The 17,765-nt window shown below is 45.0% G+C and overlaps 1 protein-coding gene across 2 annotated transcripts in view; it reads left to right on the top strand.

The window, feature by feature from the left end:
- The window catches only part of MAPKBP1 (mitogen-activated protein kinase binding protein 1), a 131,317-nt gene that overhangs the window by 91,620 nt on the left and 21,932 nt on the right, over window positions 1-17,765 (top strand). For both annotated transcript variants that reach the window (XM_090033365.1, XM_090033364.1), the window contains exons 15-20: window positions 310-380; window positions 812-933; window positions 1,995-2,070; window positions 10,756-10,867; window positions 11,494-11,557; window positions 13,628-13,753. In XM_090033365.1, the coding sequence (XP_089889491.1) occupies window positions 310-380; window positions 812-933; window positions 1,995-2,070; window positions 10,756-10,867; window positions 11,494-11,557; window positions 13,628-13,753 (571 nt within the window). The remainder of the gene's footprint in view (window positions 1-309; window positions 381-811; window positions 934-1,994; window positions 2,071-10,755; window positions 10,868-11,493; window positions 11,558-13,627; window positions 13,754-17,765) is intronic.

The raw sequence follows: 17,765 nt of genomic DNA, 5'->3' as shown, positions 1-17,765 counted from the left end.
CTATGCTCAGAGGAATTGCAGAATTTTTAAATGTCTACTTGCTGTCCAGGGGCCTGATGGTTTATTGAGTTCCCTTTGGAATTCTCTGTGGCTGAGCCCCCTGAACTAGTAAAAAAGACTATTCTTTCTTGAGGACAGAAAGGGCTTCTGGTGTTGTATGCACCAGCCTACACTACTGACTCCCTACAGCATAGTCAGGCATGGCTAGTTGGAGCTGTAGACGGAGGAATGAGGACAATGTAATAAACAACGGTTCCACTGTTCCTGTTGTGTTTACTTGTTGGACCTATTTCTTTTTCTTTGTTCCAGCTAATGACGGGAAGGTGAGGATGATCAGCTGTGGGGCGGACAAGAGTATCTATTTTCGCACTGCACAGAAGGTAACCTTTTGTTACTGCTGTCATCCTTTTCTGTAACATCTCCTAAAGGGAGCTGGTCTGAGGCAGTGTTGCAGTAGAGGTGGCATAGGAGCTGGTTGCTGTTTCAGTTGCAGTTTATCCCAGCGTGTGACTTGGTGTAGGAAGTTATAGTGGGTGCTTAATTTGATGGTGGGAGCAATTTACAGCTGCTTTCAGGTACAGCCTCTCAGCAGAAATCAGGGCAGGGAATGATTGAGGACTCCATTCTTTCCCTTAGGGGGTCACTGTAAGGAATGTCATGAGAGGACCAGCTGTGGAGAGGTGTTTATTGCATCTCCAGGAGTCACTGTAGGGAGTGGTTGGCTCGTGTTGACTACATCTGTAGAGAGGTAGGGGGACTTGAGCATGTTTAGTGACTTGACTTTCTTTAATTTTTTATCCTCTTTGCTTAGACAGGGAATGGGGTTCAGTTTACTCGGAGCCACCATATTGTTAGAAAGACTACTTTGTATGACATGGATGTCGACCCCAGCTTGAAGTATGCTGCTATTGGCTGTCAAGACCGTAACATCCGGTAGGTTTGTTTTGTTGCCTTATTCTTGCACTTCAAAAAACAGTTAGCAGAGAATATTTTCCCCTACGAGTCATTTAGTGTAGTTTTTCTTAGAATTTGAATTCCTAAAGTGTCATCTTCAGGCCCCAGCGAGCCTGAGTTCTCTTCTTCTCCCCAGTAGTGAAAAACCATGTATATTTCAAGATGACTTTGAGTCTCTTAGCCTGTGGTTGAGGTTCATGCAGGGGAGAGGCTCTCCTGGTTGAGTAAGTGACTGTGCTTTCCTATGGCACGCATTCTTTTCCCTGAAGTAGCTTTTACCATCACAGGAGTGTCAGACAAAATAATGTGTGTTTCTGTGAAATCTGTTGAATTGGGGGAATCCAAAGCTGGGGTTAACTGTTGCTGTCCTTTAGCAACAGATGTCAACTGGAGTTGACACACTGCTTCTATTTTGAAATTTCTTCCAGTCTTCAATTTTTCTATTTACACTTGCTGCCCCCGGTGAAAAAGATACTTTTTCCAGTCCTACAGTGGTACCCTTTATTGTATGCTGATGAGTTTCTAGGAGGTGACTTGTTTTATACCCTGCTCCAACAGAAGTTCTGCCTCCCAGCTTCCCTTCATCTCCTGTAACAGCACTCCTCAGAGATGGTCTTTCAGTAGTCTTAGTTGTGTGGAATTTGCTAAGCGTCATTCCTGATGCATCACCAGTGGCTATCATTCAGTGCCAAAAAGCTAATTCTTTTCTGCCTGCTCCATCAGTTTCCTGAAACCAAACATACTGTTTGCCTAGTCAATTTGAGACTTAAGTCAGAGTTTTAATTCAGATAATCTATTTTGTATTGTAATCTTGGGGCCAGCATGCTAGTTTCCAAGTTATACATTTAACCACTTGAATGATTTGAGCTATATGAATTATGGCCAGTATAGTTTCTTGGAATGGCTGTTGGCTCTATAGCCCCCCACTCGGTTGTGTGTGGGGGTGGCCTGCCATGGAGAGAAGAGAGGAAAGGGATCTTGTGAGAAGTAGTGGAGAATGATGCATGGGTGTAATGAGTTGTTTCTTGTGTTCCCCTCAGGATTTTCAATATAAGCAGTGGGAAGCAGAAGAAGTTGTACAAGGGATCTCAAGGTGAAGATGGCACCCTCATTAAAGTAAGACCTCCAAGAATTCAAACATAACCTTTTTTATTTTTTCCCTGTTCCTTTATCCTTTTCATCACTCTTCTGAGCTAAATCCAGTACCCTGGAATTATGTATGGGTCTAGAGTATTATGATATGTAAACCTTTTCCCCCTGAAGTGCTAATAAGGGACATATGTGCCATTTTTTCTTTTACTGAATTTGTTTGACTTTTAGTACATATTAAAAAGTTCCCAAGTAAGACTCTTGGGACCTAAATCATAATTGAAAACAAAACAAAACACCATATTTACTTGAGTATAAATGACCCTGAATGTAAAATGATGCCCTAATAATTAGATTCTATACCTAGAAAGTCTTAAAAATTTGTTATAATTTTGTTATAATTTTCCAGGTATAAAATCTGAGTATTGTAGGGTTGTTTTGAATCCCCACCCCCATTGCTAAAGCAGGGAAAGCAGTGGCTGGGAGGGAAGGGGAGTCAGGTGCTCCCCATGCCCTCAGCCTCTGTCCTTCCCCTAACTCCCCCCTAGTCTCTGCCTCTTTTTCCCAAATTCCCTCCAAGTCTCTGCAGTCCTTACTATCAGATGCTGTTCAGGCTGAGAGCACTGCAGTGGAAGAAGTTCAACCCTTGCTTGGCCTTGCAGCAGTGTTAACATTGGGAGAAGCAGCAGAAAGCGTTTCCTTGTGCCCCATGCCATATTCAACTTGCGCTGGAGCCAAGCTGTGCCTGACAGTAAGGGGGTGGGCTGGTGGGCAGAGGCTATGGAGAGGAAGTAGCGAGGAGAGAGGGCCAAGAAGGCTGCTCTGGCTCTGACTGACCCTGACCTGGGCTCAGGCCCAGAGCCAGAGATACACAGCCTCCTGCTTCTCCCTCCACTTTGTATGTGAATATAAGACAAGGGGCTTTTTCCATGCTGGGGGGGACGGGGGTCAGACTTTGTTTTATATTTGACTAAGTACATGTACAAAAAAAGTACTCAGCTGGCAGCTGTTTCTCACCACAGATGCCTAAAACAATTAGTTAAAGATGAAATCAGAATCCAAACCAACCCTCCCTTTGCTTTCTTATACATACTAGCCTTCAAGTCCCAGCAAAAGCCTTGAAAAACACACTTGGGCTAACTGACATCAAAACATAGACTAAGTGAATACATACTGCATTGTGCTTCAAACTGTGTGTTGTACCAAACTTTCTTTTGAGCCAGTGTGGCAGTTGCTGGAACTGAACCGATACTTGCTAGCAGAGTTTGGTCTCTTATGTGCTACTTGCAAGAACCAGTCACTTCTCCCTATTAGCTGTAGAGGCACTTTCCAGGAGGACCTTGCCTTGTAGAAGGCTGTTGCGTACTCCTGCCTTGATGTGGTTCTTTTGCCTGCAGGTTCTCAGATGCTGTTGAGAAGCTTGTATGTGATCCCTCCATCCCTTAGGCTCTGTTTAGGAAGAGCTTGTTCCAGCCCTCTTGGTTATTTGTGTTAAGATTACATGTTGGAGCTGTCAGTGGTCAAAGTTAATGAGGAATTTACGAAGCCCTTGAAATGCTAGGGTGTTGCCCAGAGAGTGATCTTCACACAAATGACATGCAGAAATGGCGATGAAATCAAGGCAGACTCTCACAGGAATGCCTTGCTCTTCTGAGGGACTTGCAGTACTAATGCAAGCTCTGTGTTCAGATGTGCCTCTGTCCTCGGATACTGCACCACTTCATTCTGTACTCCTGGAAGACATGGGTGGTTTGGGGATGGACATGTAAGAACACAGCTAAATTATGAGATCACTCTTATGACTTAGTACACTTGAAGTCTTGTTCCCAAAGATGAAAGGCAAGTTGACTTCAACAAACAAATCTGTTAAGTTAATTTACTGCAGCAAAGCCTCAGGCCATTTTCCCTTTTCTGTCAAACATGTGTCTCCTGTATGTTTTCGTTGATGGTTTTTTCTTTTTCTCTTTCTTTTTTTTTTTTTTAATGATTATTTCTACTGAGGGAGGTAAACTCTCATTTGATTTAATGAAAATAAATGCATTGTTTAAAAAAGAAGAGTTGCCCTTTCTGCTTTTGCATAAACCGAGCTACATGGTTTGGTTTTTTTCTTTTTTGCAAACTTGATAGTTTTCCCTTTTCCCACAGCATTTATAAACTAGGGCACTGAACATGAAAAATTGCTGCTGTACCTTTTAACTGAACACCTGACTTGATCAGTAATATCTCTGTGGCCTCAAACTGTAAAATGTTGCTGATGGGAGGTGGTTGGGTTTTTTTTAATATTGTGTGTATTTGCTTTGCTGACATGGAGAGAACCCTGTGATACAGAACACTAATATTGTGCAGCTCATAATTTTTCCATTTTTTTCCTTTACATATTTAGGCTAACTATTTAACATGGTGATCTCTTTTGATGCTTCAGTATAAACTTATTTGGAGCCTGGCACTCTGAGGTTAAACTTTTTTATATAGCATATAATTGGGACTTAAAAATGCTGCAATAAACTGAAATAACTGCTATTAAAAGCACAAACTCTACTAATCCAGACCCCTTTTATTTTTGAATTTCCGAAGTTCTGCAAAACACAGATATAGTAAGAGCTCCAATACAGAATTTGCAGAAATATTAACAAAGCAAATTTTAGAATTACAAGAGTAAGCATGTTAACAACTTCTTTGAGTATTTATTGCATTGCTGTTTGAGCAGACTAGTTTCCATGCTTGAAGGCTCAGGTTTTGGAGATGTTTTGTATAGGTTTACTAGCTATGACTATCCTGGGGTTGGTGTGGCATAAACTGTTAAAAAAAATATAGAATCAACTGAAAAATAATGAGCTCTGTTTATTATGGGAGGGAGGAGGAAAAAGGGGAATTTGATCAGAGCATTACAGCAAATTCACATCGGTGGTGGAATCTTTAAAGATAATCAATTTCTTTTTCGGATTTGGTTGGAAAAGCTGTGGGTTACCTGGTATTTTGAGAATAAGACCGGAGATAGCTCTGCGAAGGGTTTTAATGGGTGAGTTGGTGGTTAGGTGTTTGTCCTGGGATGCTGGCAAGGGACACATGTGAGTCACTCAGTAGTTTTGCTGCTGATCATGACTAGTTTCTATGAAGATGAATGGTGGTTTTTGCTGTGTCTAAGTGTGTCATCCTTACTGAGTGGCATTTGTGCTGGTAAAAGGCAGGGTAGATTTGCAACTTTATAGACTAAATCAGAGATGTATAGTATAAGGTTTCTTAAGCAGAGGGCTTACTTCACCAGGTGTTATGAAAGGACTGCAGGAAGCTGTGATTAGAATAGAAAGGGTAGGAAAGGGGGAGAAAAAAAGAGAGGGTGCTGGCTAAAGAAGCAAGATGGCTAGGAGTCAGAGTCAATAGACTGAAGGGACCTGTAAAACCATCAAGTCTGGTCCCCTGCCATAGACAGGAGGTTAAAGAGCTCAAACTAGCTCAACGACGTACTTAGTTAGCCTCCTCTTGAACACCTCCAACGATGGCAACTGCACCACCAATGCCAAGAGTGTGTTCCAGGTTCTGGTTACCTGGAGAAGTAGGTCTTCCTTGTGTCCAGCCTAAATCTTTCCTCTATTAGTTTGTGACCATTGGTCCTCCTCCTCCAAAGGGGTACCTTCCTGAAGAGTTGCTCCCCCAGGTCCTGGTGTTCTCCCCTGACATATTTGTAGGTAGCTATCAAGTCACTTTGCAGCTCTCTTACCCAAACTGAAGAAGCCCAGCTCCCTGAGTTTCTCCTCATAGGGCCTATCCTCCAGACCCCTAACCATGTGGGTGGCCCTTCTCTGCATCCTCTCGAGTTTTATCTGCATCCTTTTTGAAGTGTGGTGCCCAAAACTGGGCACCGTACTCCAGTTGCGGCCTCACCAATGCTGAGTAGAGAGAGAGAAGCACCTCTTTGGATCTGTTGACAACATATTAGCTGATGCACGCCTGAATTCTGTTTGTCCTGCCGGTGACTTCCTCACACTGTTGGCTCATATTCATCTTCTGGTCGATTGTGACCCCCAGGTCCTGTTCAGATGCTGTGCCAGCCAGTGGGCTACTGCCTATCCTATAGTTGTGGTGAAGGTTCTTCCTACCCAGATGAAGGACTCGGCACTTTTCCCTGTTGAACCTCATCTGATTCCAGTCAGCCCATAGAACCAGTCTGTCAAGGTCGTCCTGGATCTTTACCCTGTCCTGTGGTGTGCCCACAGCTCGGTATCATCTGCAAACTTAATCGTAGAGCGTTCCACCCCCTCATCCAAGTCATTAATAAATAGGTTAAAAAACACGGGTCCAAGCACCAACCCAGGGGACACCACTGGAGACAGTTCTCCAGGATGAGGCCGTTCCATCAATTTACATCTCTCTGGGACCAGCCTTAAAGCCAGTTTTCCATCCACCTCACTGTAGGCTGGTCCAGGCCAGTACCCTCCAGTTTGATTGAGAGAATTTCATGGGAGACTGAATCAAAGGCCTTACTGAAATCTAGTAAAACTTGGTCGTAAAAGGACACCAGGTTTGTTAGGCATGATCTACCCTCCACAAAGCCAGGCTGCTTGTTTCTTAATTCTGTCAGTTACAAGGTTGTGATTGATGGCCTCTTTAATAATTTTTTCAAAAGTTTTTCCAAGGACTGAAGTCAAACTGACCAGTCTGTAGTTGCAGGGTCATCCCTCCTCTCTTTTTGAAAATGGGCATCAGGTTGACCTTCTTCCAGTCATCTGGGAACACCCCATGACTTTTTGAATATTTTTGCCAAGAGCCCTGTTATGAGTTCAGCCAGTTCTTTCAGGACTCTTGGATGTAGGTCATCTGTCCTGGTGGACTTGAAAACGTCCATTTGTTCTAAGAGGAACCTCACCTGTCTGGGACTGATTTCATGTTTTCTGTAGGCTTCCCCGTGTTCTCTGGGCCTCTGCATGGGTTCACAGCTCCTGTTAACTTTCTGGAATACCAATGTGAAGTATTTATTAAGAAGCTCTGCCTTTTTGTGGTGATCAACTGTGGCCTGTCCCTCTGTATTCGGTAGGGGTCCCATAGTGGAGCTTGATTTTTTTATTTTTTTCCTTGCTCCCCTTGTACCTGTAGGAGGACTTTTTGTTTTCCTTTATTTCGGATGGCAGCTTGATCTCTATGCCCGTCTTGGCTTTTCTGTTATCTTATACCTGCAGACTCAGGTTATATAGTGAACTCTTCTCTAGTGGCTGAGCTGTTTTTTCCATTGATTATATGCATCTTTTTTCTTTAAAAGTTCTCTAATGTCCCTGTTGAGCCAAACCAGGTCTCTTGGCTCCTTTCCCACTCTTTGATTTTATGGGAATGGCCTCTTTTTGAGCAGTGAGAATTGCTCTCTTGAAGAGGCACCATTGCTCCTGAACTCTCAAGTTGTCCAGTCGCTGATTGCAGAGGGCCTTTCTAACTAACCTCCTGAGTTTGTCAAAGTCCGCCCTTCTGAAAACTAGGACTTCTGTTTTACTAATTGGGATCCTAGCCTTCCAGTGGATCGTGAACCTAATCAGATCGTGATCACTGTCCCCCAGAGTACCTTCAATCTTCAGGTCCTCTACCATGTCCTCCCCTTTGGTAAGCACTGATTCTAGAGTGGCTGTACCTCAGTTGGTTCTTTGGCAACCTGTGACAGGAACAGGTCATCAATAGTTGCTAAGACATTGGCTGACTTGCTGGAGCCAGCTGAATGGTCCTCCCAACAGATGTTAGGGTAGTCGACCCATCAGGTCTTTAGTTCTGGTTGCCTCAGTCAATTCCCTGGAGAATGCCTGAAAAACAAAGCAGTCAACTCACTGAGGAACAAAAGGGTTATTAAAAACTAATCCAGGTAATAGGATACCTGGATTAATACTCCCACCAGAGGAGACGCTGGCCACAGAAGACGACCTGGTGAGGGGGCTGCAGGTGCTTGACCACCTGGGCGACAGAGATCATCACCTGCTGGAATTCACCATCCAGTGCAAGGTGGCAAAGGCCTGCAGCAAGGCAGCAGCCCTAGATTTCAGGAGGGCGGACTTCAATGAACTAAGGAGAATAGTCAGGGAAGCACTGAGGTCCTGGAGGGGAGGGGAGTCAGGTGTCCAAGGAGAGTGGTCGTTCCTTAAGGAGACGATCCTCCAAGCCCAAAGGGAGGTAATCCCAGCATGGATCAAAAGGAGCAGGAGGGCTCACAAGCCCCCATGGCTCACGAAAAGCACCCGGGAAAGTCTCCTAGCAAAAAGGGAGGTGCACACCCAATGGAAAGGAGGGGCCATCACCAGGGATGATTATACTGCAGTTGCTCGGGGCTGCAGGGGGGCAGTCAGGAAGGCCAAGGCAGAGATGGAACTGGGACTAGCTTCCCGGATTAAGGACAACAAGAAGTCCTTTTTTAAACACATAGGGGGTAAAAAGAAGGTCCCAGGTAATGTGGGGCCCCTGCAGGACACGGTAGGAAACTTGGTCGTCACACCAGATGACAAAGCCAACATATTTAACGATTTCATTGCCTCCATCTTCCTAAGCAGGGACTGGAACAGTCACCCCCCCCTACTGGGTCCCCCTCAGGCCCCAGGGGAGGCGCACCTGGGCCAAGGGTTAGTGAGGAACTAGTTAGGGAACTTCTGGAGGGACTGGATGTATTTAAATCAGCTCGTCCGGACAATCTCCACCCTAGAGTACTGAGGGAATTGGCTGAGGTCATTGCAGGACCCCTGGCACAGCTTTATGAGCACTCATGGTGCTCTGGTGTGGTGCCAGAGGACTGGAAGAGGGCCAACATGTTTCCCATCTTCAAAAAGGGTAAGAAGGAGGACCCAGGAAACTATAGGCCAGTTAGTCTTACCTCGATCCTGGGCAAGCTTTTTGAGAGAATTATTCTGGCGCATATCCACAAGGGGCCAGCAGGGGAAATCATGCTTAGGGGCAACCAACACAGGTTCGTTAGAGGCAGGTCCCATCAGACCAACCTGGTGGCCTTCTATGATCAGATCACCAAATCCTTAGATGCAGGAGTAGCAGTGGACATAGTCTTCCTGGACTTTTGGAAGGCCTTCGACAATGTCTCTCACCCCTTTCTCATTAAGAAACTGGGGGACTGTGGTGTCGACACCCACACAATCGATTGGGTTGCCAACTGGCTGGAGGGCCGCACCCAGAGAGTGGTGGTGGATGGGTCATTTTCTATCTGGAGAGATGTGGGCAGTGGGGTTCCACAGGGCTCGGTCCTCGGGCCCGCACTTTTCAATCTCTTCATCAGTGACTTGGATGAGGGGGTAAAAAGCACCCTGTTCAAATTTGCTGATGACACTAAGATGTGGGGGGATGTGGGCATGCTAGAAGTGAGGAATAGGCTGCAATCGGACCTAGACAGGTTACAGGAGTGGGCGGATAAGAATAGGATGGGATTCAACACCAACAAGTGCAAAGTGATGCACCTGGGGAGGAAGAACCAGCACCATACCTACAGGTTGGGGAACTCCCTTCTCGTCAGTGCAGAGGTAGAAAAGGATCTTGGAGTCATCACTGACTCCAAGACGAACATGGGCCGGCAGTGTGGGGATGTAGTCAGGAAGGCCAACCGTACCTTGTCATGCATCCACAGGTACATCTCAAGCAGGTCCAAGGAGGTGATCCTTCCCCTCTATGCAGCACTGGTCAGGCCGCAGCTGGAGTGCTGTGTCCAGTTCTGGGTGTCGCACTTCAGGAGGGATGTGGACAACATGGAGAGGGTCCAGAGGAGGGCCACTCGCATGATCAGTGGGTAGCAGGGAAGGCCTTATGAGGAGAGGCTATGGGACCTGAACCTGTTCAGCCTCCACAAGAGAAGGCTGAGGGGGGATCTAGTGGCCTGTTACAAACTAGCCAAACTAACTCTGGGGGAGTCCCTGTTCCCCCAAGCACTGCCAGGAGTGACCAGGAATAACGGTCACAAGCTGGCAGAGGGTAGATTTAGGCTAGCTATCAGGGCAACCAAGTTGCAAGAGAAGTGGTGCTGGCTCCTACCCTGGGGGTCTTTAAGAGGAGGCTAGATGAACACTTTGCTGGGGTCATTTGACCCCAGTATTCTTTCCTGCCATGGCAGAGGGTCGGACTAGATGATCTATTCAGGTCCCTTCCGACCCTAGAAACTATGAAACTATGATAAGAATCTGTAGTTTAGGTTTTGACCATTCTTAATACAATCCAGTCTGTGGATGATTTTTTCTTCTGCAATTTCCCATTCAAGTTTTTAATGTCTCATCGTCTAAGAACAGCTGATGTCAGAGTGGACCTTTCAGATTCTAATGTTGTCAGGACAGCTGGGCTTCAGGTCATTTTAAAGTGGGAAAGTCTGTTAAATTGGGAAGCAGATGGAGAACCTGTAGCTGGCCAGGCATGGGACAAAGTGCATCATCATTCAGCACACAATTACTGCCTGGTGACCCATTTGGACATTATGGTTTAGTCCAGGGTAGCCAACCTGTAGCATGGGCAGCCTCTCTGTGGCACGTGGCAGATAGGGAGGGGACAGAAAGCAGAGGAGCAGGAGAAGAGGATCGTAGTGGCATTTGTAGAGAGTTTGGGCTAATTTTGTTGGACACCTGCCAAAAAGGTTGGCCCTCACTGGTCTAGACCGACTCTAAATGTCTTTCTCTGAACTTTCTGTTGTCTTGGGCATTTCTTGGGAATCTAAGGCACTTTTCTCACCAGCCCTCTTTGTCTTCCATATTTCCCAACCAGGTACAGACTGATCCCTCAGGTCTCTATATTGCAACTAGTTGTTCTGACAAGAACCTTTCCATCTTTGATTTCTACTCTGGCGAATGTGTGGCCACAATGTATGGGCACTCAGGTGAGTTGCAGAAGCTATTTTTCTATCTGCTGATTTAATGTTTGTATAATGGTGGTCAGCATAATGCTGACTAGCTCTTCTGCATTTTTAGTTTTCAAAAAAGCTTTGCATAGAAAACACGATTCTTAATAATTTTTTAAAAATCCTAAACCTTGGAATCTTTTGGGGTCCTTTGAGACAATTGAGGGCTAGCTCAAATTTTGATGTCCAAACATTCCATTTCAGTTTTATGTTAAAATGACCTATTACTTTTTAATGTTTTTAATATATTAGCTGTAAAACTGGTTTATTGTTAATTCTCTTGCTCTGTTGGCAGATTACACCTCTCAAAAAATCTTGTCTCTCTACAATAGCCCTCAACGATACCCTGTTTTATGTTGGGAAGATGTTTCAATCTTGTTTGTTCAGTTATGGGGTTTCTCATGCTGTTATATACCTCAATCCTGGTCTGCAGGGACTATGGTCTTAAATATGATGTGGGAGTTTGCGTATCTTGGCTCCATGGAAACATGCTGGATGTAATCAGTATTTGACTGCTGAGCTGAGCCCAGCAAATCCATTTAGCTAATGATATGTGCTGCTCACTGGGGTAGTTCAAGAGTTGTTCTTTGTTTTATTTTACACAGAGATTGTAACTGGGATGAAGTTCAGTAATGACTGCAAACATCTGATATCTGTCTCTGGTGACAGGTAAGCAAGCAACAGTCTTGTGGTTGCGAAGTCCCTCTTATCTGGTAGAGTGGCAAGTCGTTATTTTGTGCCATCTCTATGTGCTAGGGTTAAAGCACCTCCAGGGAGGTGGTAAAAGCATAAACATTTGGGGCACTACAGTGTAGTGGTAGCCCTGTTATAGAGTCCAAAACCACCTTTCTGTATCCTAAATCCCAGTGTGGTACTGTGGGCAGGCTGAGCTGTGCTTTAGTTTTTTTTTTTAAGTATATTATATGTCCCTGTGAGGTGCCAGTATCAGTGGACCCACGAGTTCATGGGCTACTTCCTGCTAGCATAGCCTGAGGCACAAGCTCACCCTTCCGAGGTGAGCAGTTATAGGGAGGAGCCAGGGCTCTTGCTTGGTAGCCATGTAGAGGAGCACAGAGTATGAAATCCTAAATGGTGGTGCTGCAGATGGGCTCTGCAGAAACTGAGACATGGGATCTCTGAGGCTGTGATGCCATCTGGAGCTGCTGTCTAAGACTGTTCAGGGCAGTATTTAAAACACAATTGTAACCATAATAAGAAAAGAGACTTGAGTAAAGAGAGGTGTATGGGGTTCTGTGTTGTATATATCAGTGTCTGATGTTGTATTGCATCACTTGGCTGTTTCTGGATTTCATTCAAGTTAAACAATCTTCTCTCCCAACTTACCCACCTTGTGTGTATTAATATAAATCAGGTGCAGTGTGTTGGGGGAAGCATTCACTTGTGCTCTGCTGCTTTATAAAGGAGTGAATTCCAGATGCATGGAACAAGTGGGGGATGGAGCATTGCTAGGTTTTAACTGTGATGTCACCCCTTGTTTTAAATGTATAGTATTATCCATTTACCCCATACATGTTGTCCTTTGCTGATCACATTAAATAAGACAAGAACATAAGGAAGGTATGGAAAATGTTGCTAAGAAATGAGAAGGGATTATTTGGAGAAGTCAGTTTTAAGGAAGGGGCTCCCCAAGGCCCACAGGATTGGCCATGAGGACAGAAGGAGAATTCCTGCCACATGGAATAGCATGATGGAAGGCATGAAGTAGAGAGAGAGAGAAAAATAAGGGGCCTGAATAAGGCAAAAGGATTGGCAGGCGCTCAAGGGACAGTACCGCAGGAGGAGCTGAAGCACAAAGGTGGATGGGGAGCAAGGTTATGAAGGGGTTTGTGTATCAAAGCTGGGATGTATTTATTGGTTTATATTCAACTGTTCTGCATTTCCCTCTAGCTTTGACCTGCTGTTGGAGGTGGAGGGGATGGAAAGATAAATCATGAACAGGCCAGGCTTGCCTTTTGAATTTTAATTCATGCTCTTGGAATCGCCTCCGTTAATTCAACTGTTGTGTTTTTGAGAGAGAGGGAGCTGACCTTGAAGGAAAGTAGCTGGCCAGCCAGCTCTGGGTTTCCAAAACCTCAGGTTGTTATACCTCCTGGCTGCCAGACCTCACAACTTTGCCTGTTCTTTAAAAAGCTGGGTGTGGTGTTCCTAGACCCGAGTCTCTGGGAATGCTATTAATTCCTGTTTGGAGTCCAAAGGAGCACAACACTTTTGAAAACATAATACTGTCATTTTCTCTCTTCCTAGCTCAAAACAATTCAGTGGAAGAGGGAGATCATTTAACATTGAGAAAATTGATCATTACTGAAATGCAGATCATTTTATTTCCTACTAACTGTAAATGTTATGAGGCTATGATACGTCCTAATGTGAGAAGGAATTGTATTTCTTAGCTTTTTGCTTCAACATCCTGGTGCTCTACAGAAAATTTTAAAGGACATACAAAATCACACTGTGAAGCATCTTTTATGAGACAAAAAGCCTGTGTTGCCCAGTTCACCCTATGCTACCAGGCTTGAGGTTGGAGAGAAGTTTCTCTGGAGGCCTGACTGTCAAGGTACCATGCACCCTGGTGGTGTCCTCTTGACTCTTTGGAGAACTAGCTTTTTTAGGCTAGTTCTCCAAACCAGAAAGGACTGTTCCTAAATTCACCTATAAGGAATATTAATAACCTGAATTGAAACAAAGCTTAACCCACCCGTTCTCTTTTCTCACTTGCAGCTGTATCTTTATCTGGCGTCTGAGTTCTGAAATGACCATCAACATGCGACAGCGACTAGCTGACATGAAACAAAGGGGGAAGCAGGTGGAGAAATCGCCACCTCGCAAGACGACAGGACTTAGCAGGTGAGGAGGGCCGATACAAAACTATGGGGGATGCTGGCTACTATTTCATATAGGAGATTTGGGGTAGTTGATTTTAAGTGCTATTTGGGTTGTTGGTAATCCCTATCAGTAGTATCGTTTAAGTTTTTTCCTTTTTATCATCTTTGTCTTCATGCTGCTTTTTTTGGCTGCTTGTTCTATGTCTTTCAACATTTGGATTTAAACACCCGACTGTATGATTTGACAGCTACATTATTTCATTCTGCTTTGCAGTCTTTACAGAATGTCACATCTCCTTTAATCTATTTTTTGGAAGATGATGTTAAAAACATGCTGTACAAAACAGCACTGAGAGTGGTACACAAGCATCGTGTCTAGGAGAGCGTGATCATTTAAGAATAGAGATTTGAGGTGCCAGGCTAAAGCTTCACCAATCAAATTAAATTTTATGCAAAATACACACTGGAAAATACCTGACATTTTTCAACATGGCAAACACCTATAATTGTTTGTGAAGGGTGATAACAGGCTTTATGGTAATTATCTCCTTTACAGGAATGAAAGCTTCAGAGAAGGTTACTGTTTAAAAATATAATTCCATAAGAATTATTTGTCTTGGTCAGTTCCTCCCCACCTTACAGTGCAGAATAGAAACCGTGAGCTAGATCTAAATTTATCTAGTGCTCCTACTTTGAAAAAAGGTGCTTAGATACAGAGCTTTGATTTCAAACAGAGCTAACTTGGCTGCAAGGGCTAGGGTGTTTTTTTTTTTAGGGGTGCTGGTCAGTTTAGTGGCTTAAGCACTGCACTCGCAGTGGCTGATATGACAATAGTGGGGTGGAGGAGGGAAGCATCTGCAGCTCTGGCAGGCTTGCATGGTACCAAAAATGGGTGTTGAATCCATTCTTCTCCCCCAAACGGCTAAAAGATTTTAAAATCTGAATAATGAAGTGTCAAAACATCAAAGGTCTCATCAGACTGGTTGTTTGCAAGTATTGCAAGAGCCTCCCATTCTCTGGGAGTTGTTGGAACAAGTCTGTCTGCGTAGTTTCACTCAGGATCCTTGGGCCACTCTCCTCTTTGGAGCATCTCTTGTTTGACAAGTGTGCCATAATTATTCTGGGATGCTTCAGTACTGAGCCATGAAGCCAAAATGCTTTAGCTGTAAAGCAGTGTGCTTTTTATAGCAGGCTCTCCATAATTCCAGCAGCTGCAGTATTGCCTGACTGAGGTGCAGTCTGTGAGGGACGCTCCCAGTTTCATTTGGCACTAGGTGAGACACATTTCTGTCACATATTCTTGCTGGAGGGTGGTGCCAATGCCACGCCAGTCCCAGCAATTTAGGAAAACTTGCTTGGTGACCTCTTTACTAGAGTGGAACCTTCTGATTTGGTGAGTTTTGAAGCTTGTTTTCAGTTCTGAGCATTTGCTGTGGTCACCAAGTATTGACAGAGACATAATACCAGAGCTTTACGGATTGCTGGTTGAATTTGGAGGGAATAACTCATTGTGTTCAGCATCACTGTGTGGCATTGAGGAACTGAGGATCTGGAGTAAGAATCCCTGTTTAATACATGTGTAATACCTCTTCTGGTTACTTCTGAATCTGTTTGTAACCTGCTATGTAGAGTTGGTTTAAATCTAGATGGGTAAGAGTGTCCTCTTATTAGTGGCCTAGGCATAAGATCCACAGAAACATTAAGGTTCTCCAGCCATGGTGTTATATGATTTGATTTTATTGAACTGTGTATTGTACTGTATTGGTTAAAGTAGGTCTATTACCAGCTGGGTGATGCAGCTTCTTTCACATTCTAAGAGCAGTCAGGGAACGGAGGCTTCAGAAACCTGACGACTTGAGAGCTCTACTTGGACTGTAGGGAGCTGAAGACTCGTTAGCTAGTATAACGTTGTCTTTATGCAGCTATCACAGGTCTAGCCCAGCTGAGTATTGCCTGATATTCATGTTGTCTCCTTATGTAATAATGAATCTCTTTTGAAGAACATCTTTTTATGTTCCCATTGTTTTCTTTTAGAGTATATAAATATTCCTTTGGGTTCTGCTTCTCATCATGAAAATCGCTGGTGTGTTCTCCCTTCCCTCAGTGACGATGAGTTATTTTTTTAATTATTAGGAGAAATGTAACCTGTACTCATTTGTACTGCTAGTGCATTTGGGTTTTTAGATGTTTATGGCTTCAGAGTTGGAATTGCAAAAAGGCCTGTATATTCTTGGTTTTGGTCTCAGCAGGCATTTATTGTTCAGGGAAAAATATTTCCTCTCATCATTTAGAAGAGAGGTTTTACACTGAAACTTTCCACTGTTAGATCAAGGATTATAAACTTATGTGTTAGGGGAGTGTTTATATCTCTAAATCCCCTTTTCTGCAATGTTATTGAAGACCTCTCTTTAATAGCAGGAGATAGACTTGATTTAATTTTGGATAATGTTTCTAAAAGTAGTATTGCATATACTCTATGTGCTCTTGGGAAGCTGCAGTTGTTCTCGAGTTTATGCTAAACTGTTAGCTCTTTATCAAATGCTTAGTGAGCCAGCAGTCCGTTCCAGGAAGAGCTGAGTACTTCCCAGGATCCGCATATGTGACCATTTTGATACAAAAGTAAATTGGAACCTGATTAAACACAGTTTTTTTCCAATTTTAGTCGTGTCATTCCACTAAAATGAGTATCATTGTGTGCTTTTTTACCTTTGAGCATTTAGATCGGGGCGGGCAGTTATTTAAGGTTGGTTGCTTAATGAGTTGTAGTGAGTTGTTGAGGGCTGCTTGAGTAGCCCCGCCCCTTGACAGTTGCTCCACCCCCTTGCCACCATCTGGGGACTAGAAGTCCCACCCCCTAACCCCTGACCTTTGCCAGCAGAAGTCCTTCCTTTTGTCCCCAGGAAATACTCGTTTTGGGAGGGGGGTTGCCATTTTAGAAGGAGAAGAAAACAAATCATGTACTAGAAATCAAACACCTACTGTAACATATTTTAATTTTATTACAAAAAATATTTTTGTCATGATTCATTGTTTGCATAATTGTATACAGAGGTGATTGCATAATAACCCAGAAATAAAGTCTTAGTTTTGTATATTGTGGGTGTGTATGGTGGGGTGTGGGAGGTTGTGAGGGAGTGGCTGTGTGTGTGTGGGGGACATAAGGTAGGGTGGGTAGTTGTGTATATGTGGGGGCAGGGTGTGGGTATGAGGGAGGCTGGGGGGTGTGGGGACCCCCCCACGCCCTCATGGCTCAGCAGCAGGCAGGGTACTTGGGGCTCAGGTGCCTGGCGGGGCGTGGCTTCAACCAGTGCTGCACATTGCACTGAGGGGCGTGGCCTCCGTTGGGCCGCCTGTATCGCTGGTGCTCCCTGTCGCTCCTGCACTTGCACATCAGGGAGGGAAGTCCCGTATGCTGGAGCCGGCTGCCTTCCCTGCTGGGGCTGCGCAGCACCCGAGAGAAGCTTCAGGGACTGGAGCTGTTTGCCTTCCCCGCCAAGGCTGCGCTGCAGGGGAGGGAAGCCCCAGGTACCTTCCCCTGTGGGGTGGGGAAGGCAGCTGGCTCCAGCCTGAGGCTTCTCTCTGGTGCTACGCAGACCCGGTAGGGAAGTCAGCCAGCTCCAGCATGTGGGGCTTTCCCCCGTGCCTGGCAAACACAGGGGCTGGACATGAGTGGCAGGCAGTGCTAGCGATATAGGCGGCTCAGCAGAGGCTGTGCCCCTCACTGCGATGTGCAGGGCTCATCAGAGCCAGGCCCTGCTGGGCGCCTGTGCCCTGAGCACCCAGCCTGCTGCTGCTACCACAGCAGCAGTCCCACGCGGAAACTGCATGCTGGCCAGGCAGGCCCTTCTGCCCACAAGGGTGGGAGCCAGGCTCTAGGGTACATTTTGGGAGCGTTGTGTACATGTGGGTGCCTTGCTCCCACCCTCATAGGCAGAAGGACTGGGCAGGGCACAATTTGTTGAGTGGCCCCACGGGTTGGATCAGAGTGCTTGGCAGGCCACATCCAGTCCATGGGCCATATTTTGCCCACCCCT

Source organism: Crocodylus siamensis, chromosome 2, assembly GCF_052110815.1.
Source record: "Crocodylus siamensis isolate JL-2025a chromosome 2, ASM5211081v1, whole genome shotgun sequence".
Classification (NCBI taxonomy): Eukaryota; Metazoa; Chordata; order Crocodylia; family Crocodylidae; genus Crocodylus; species Crocodylus siamensis.
This window is presented reverse-complemented; position numbering and strand designations above follow the sequence as displayed.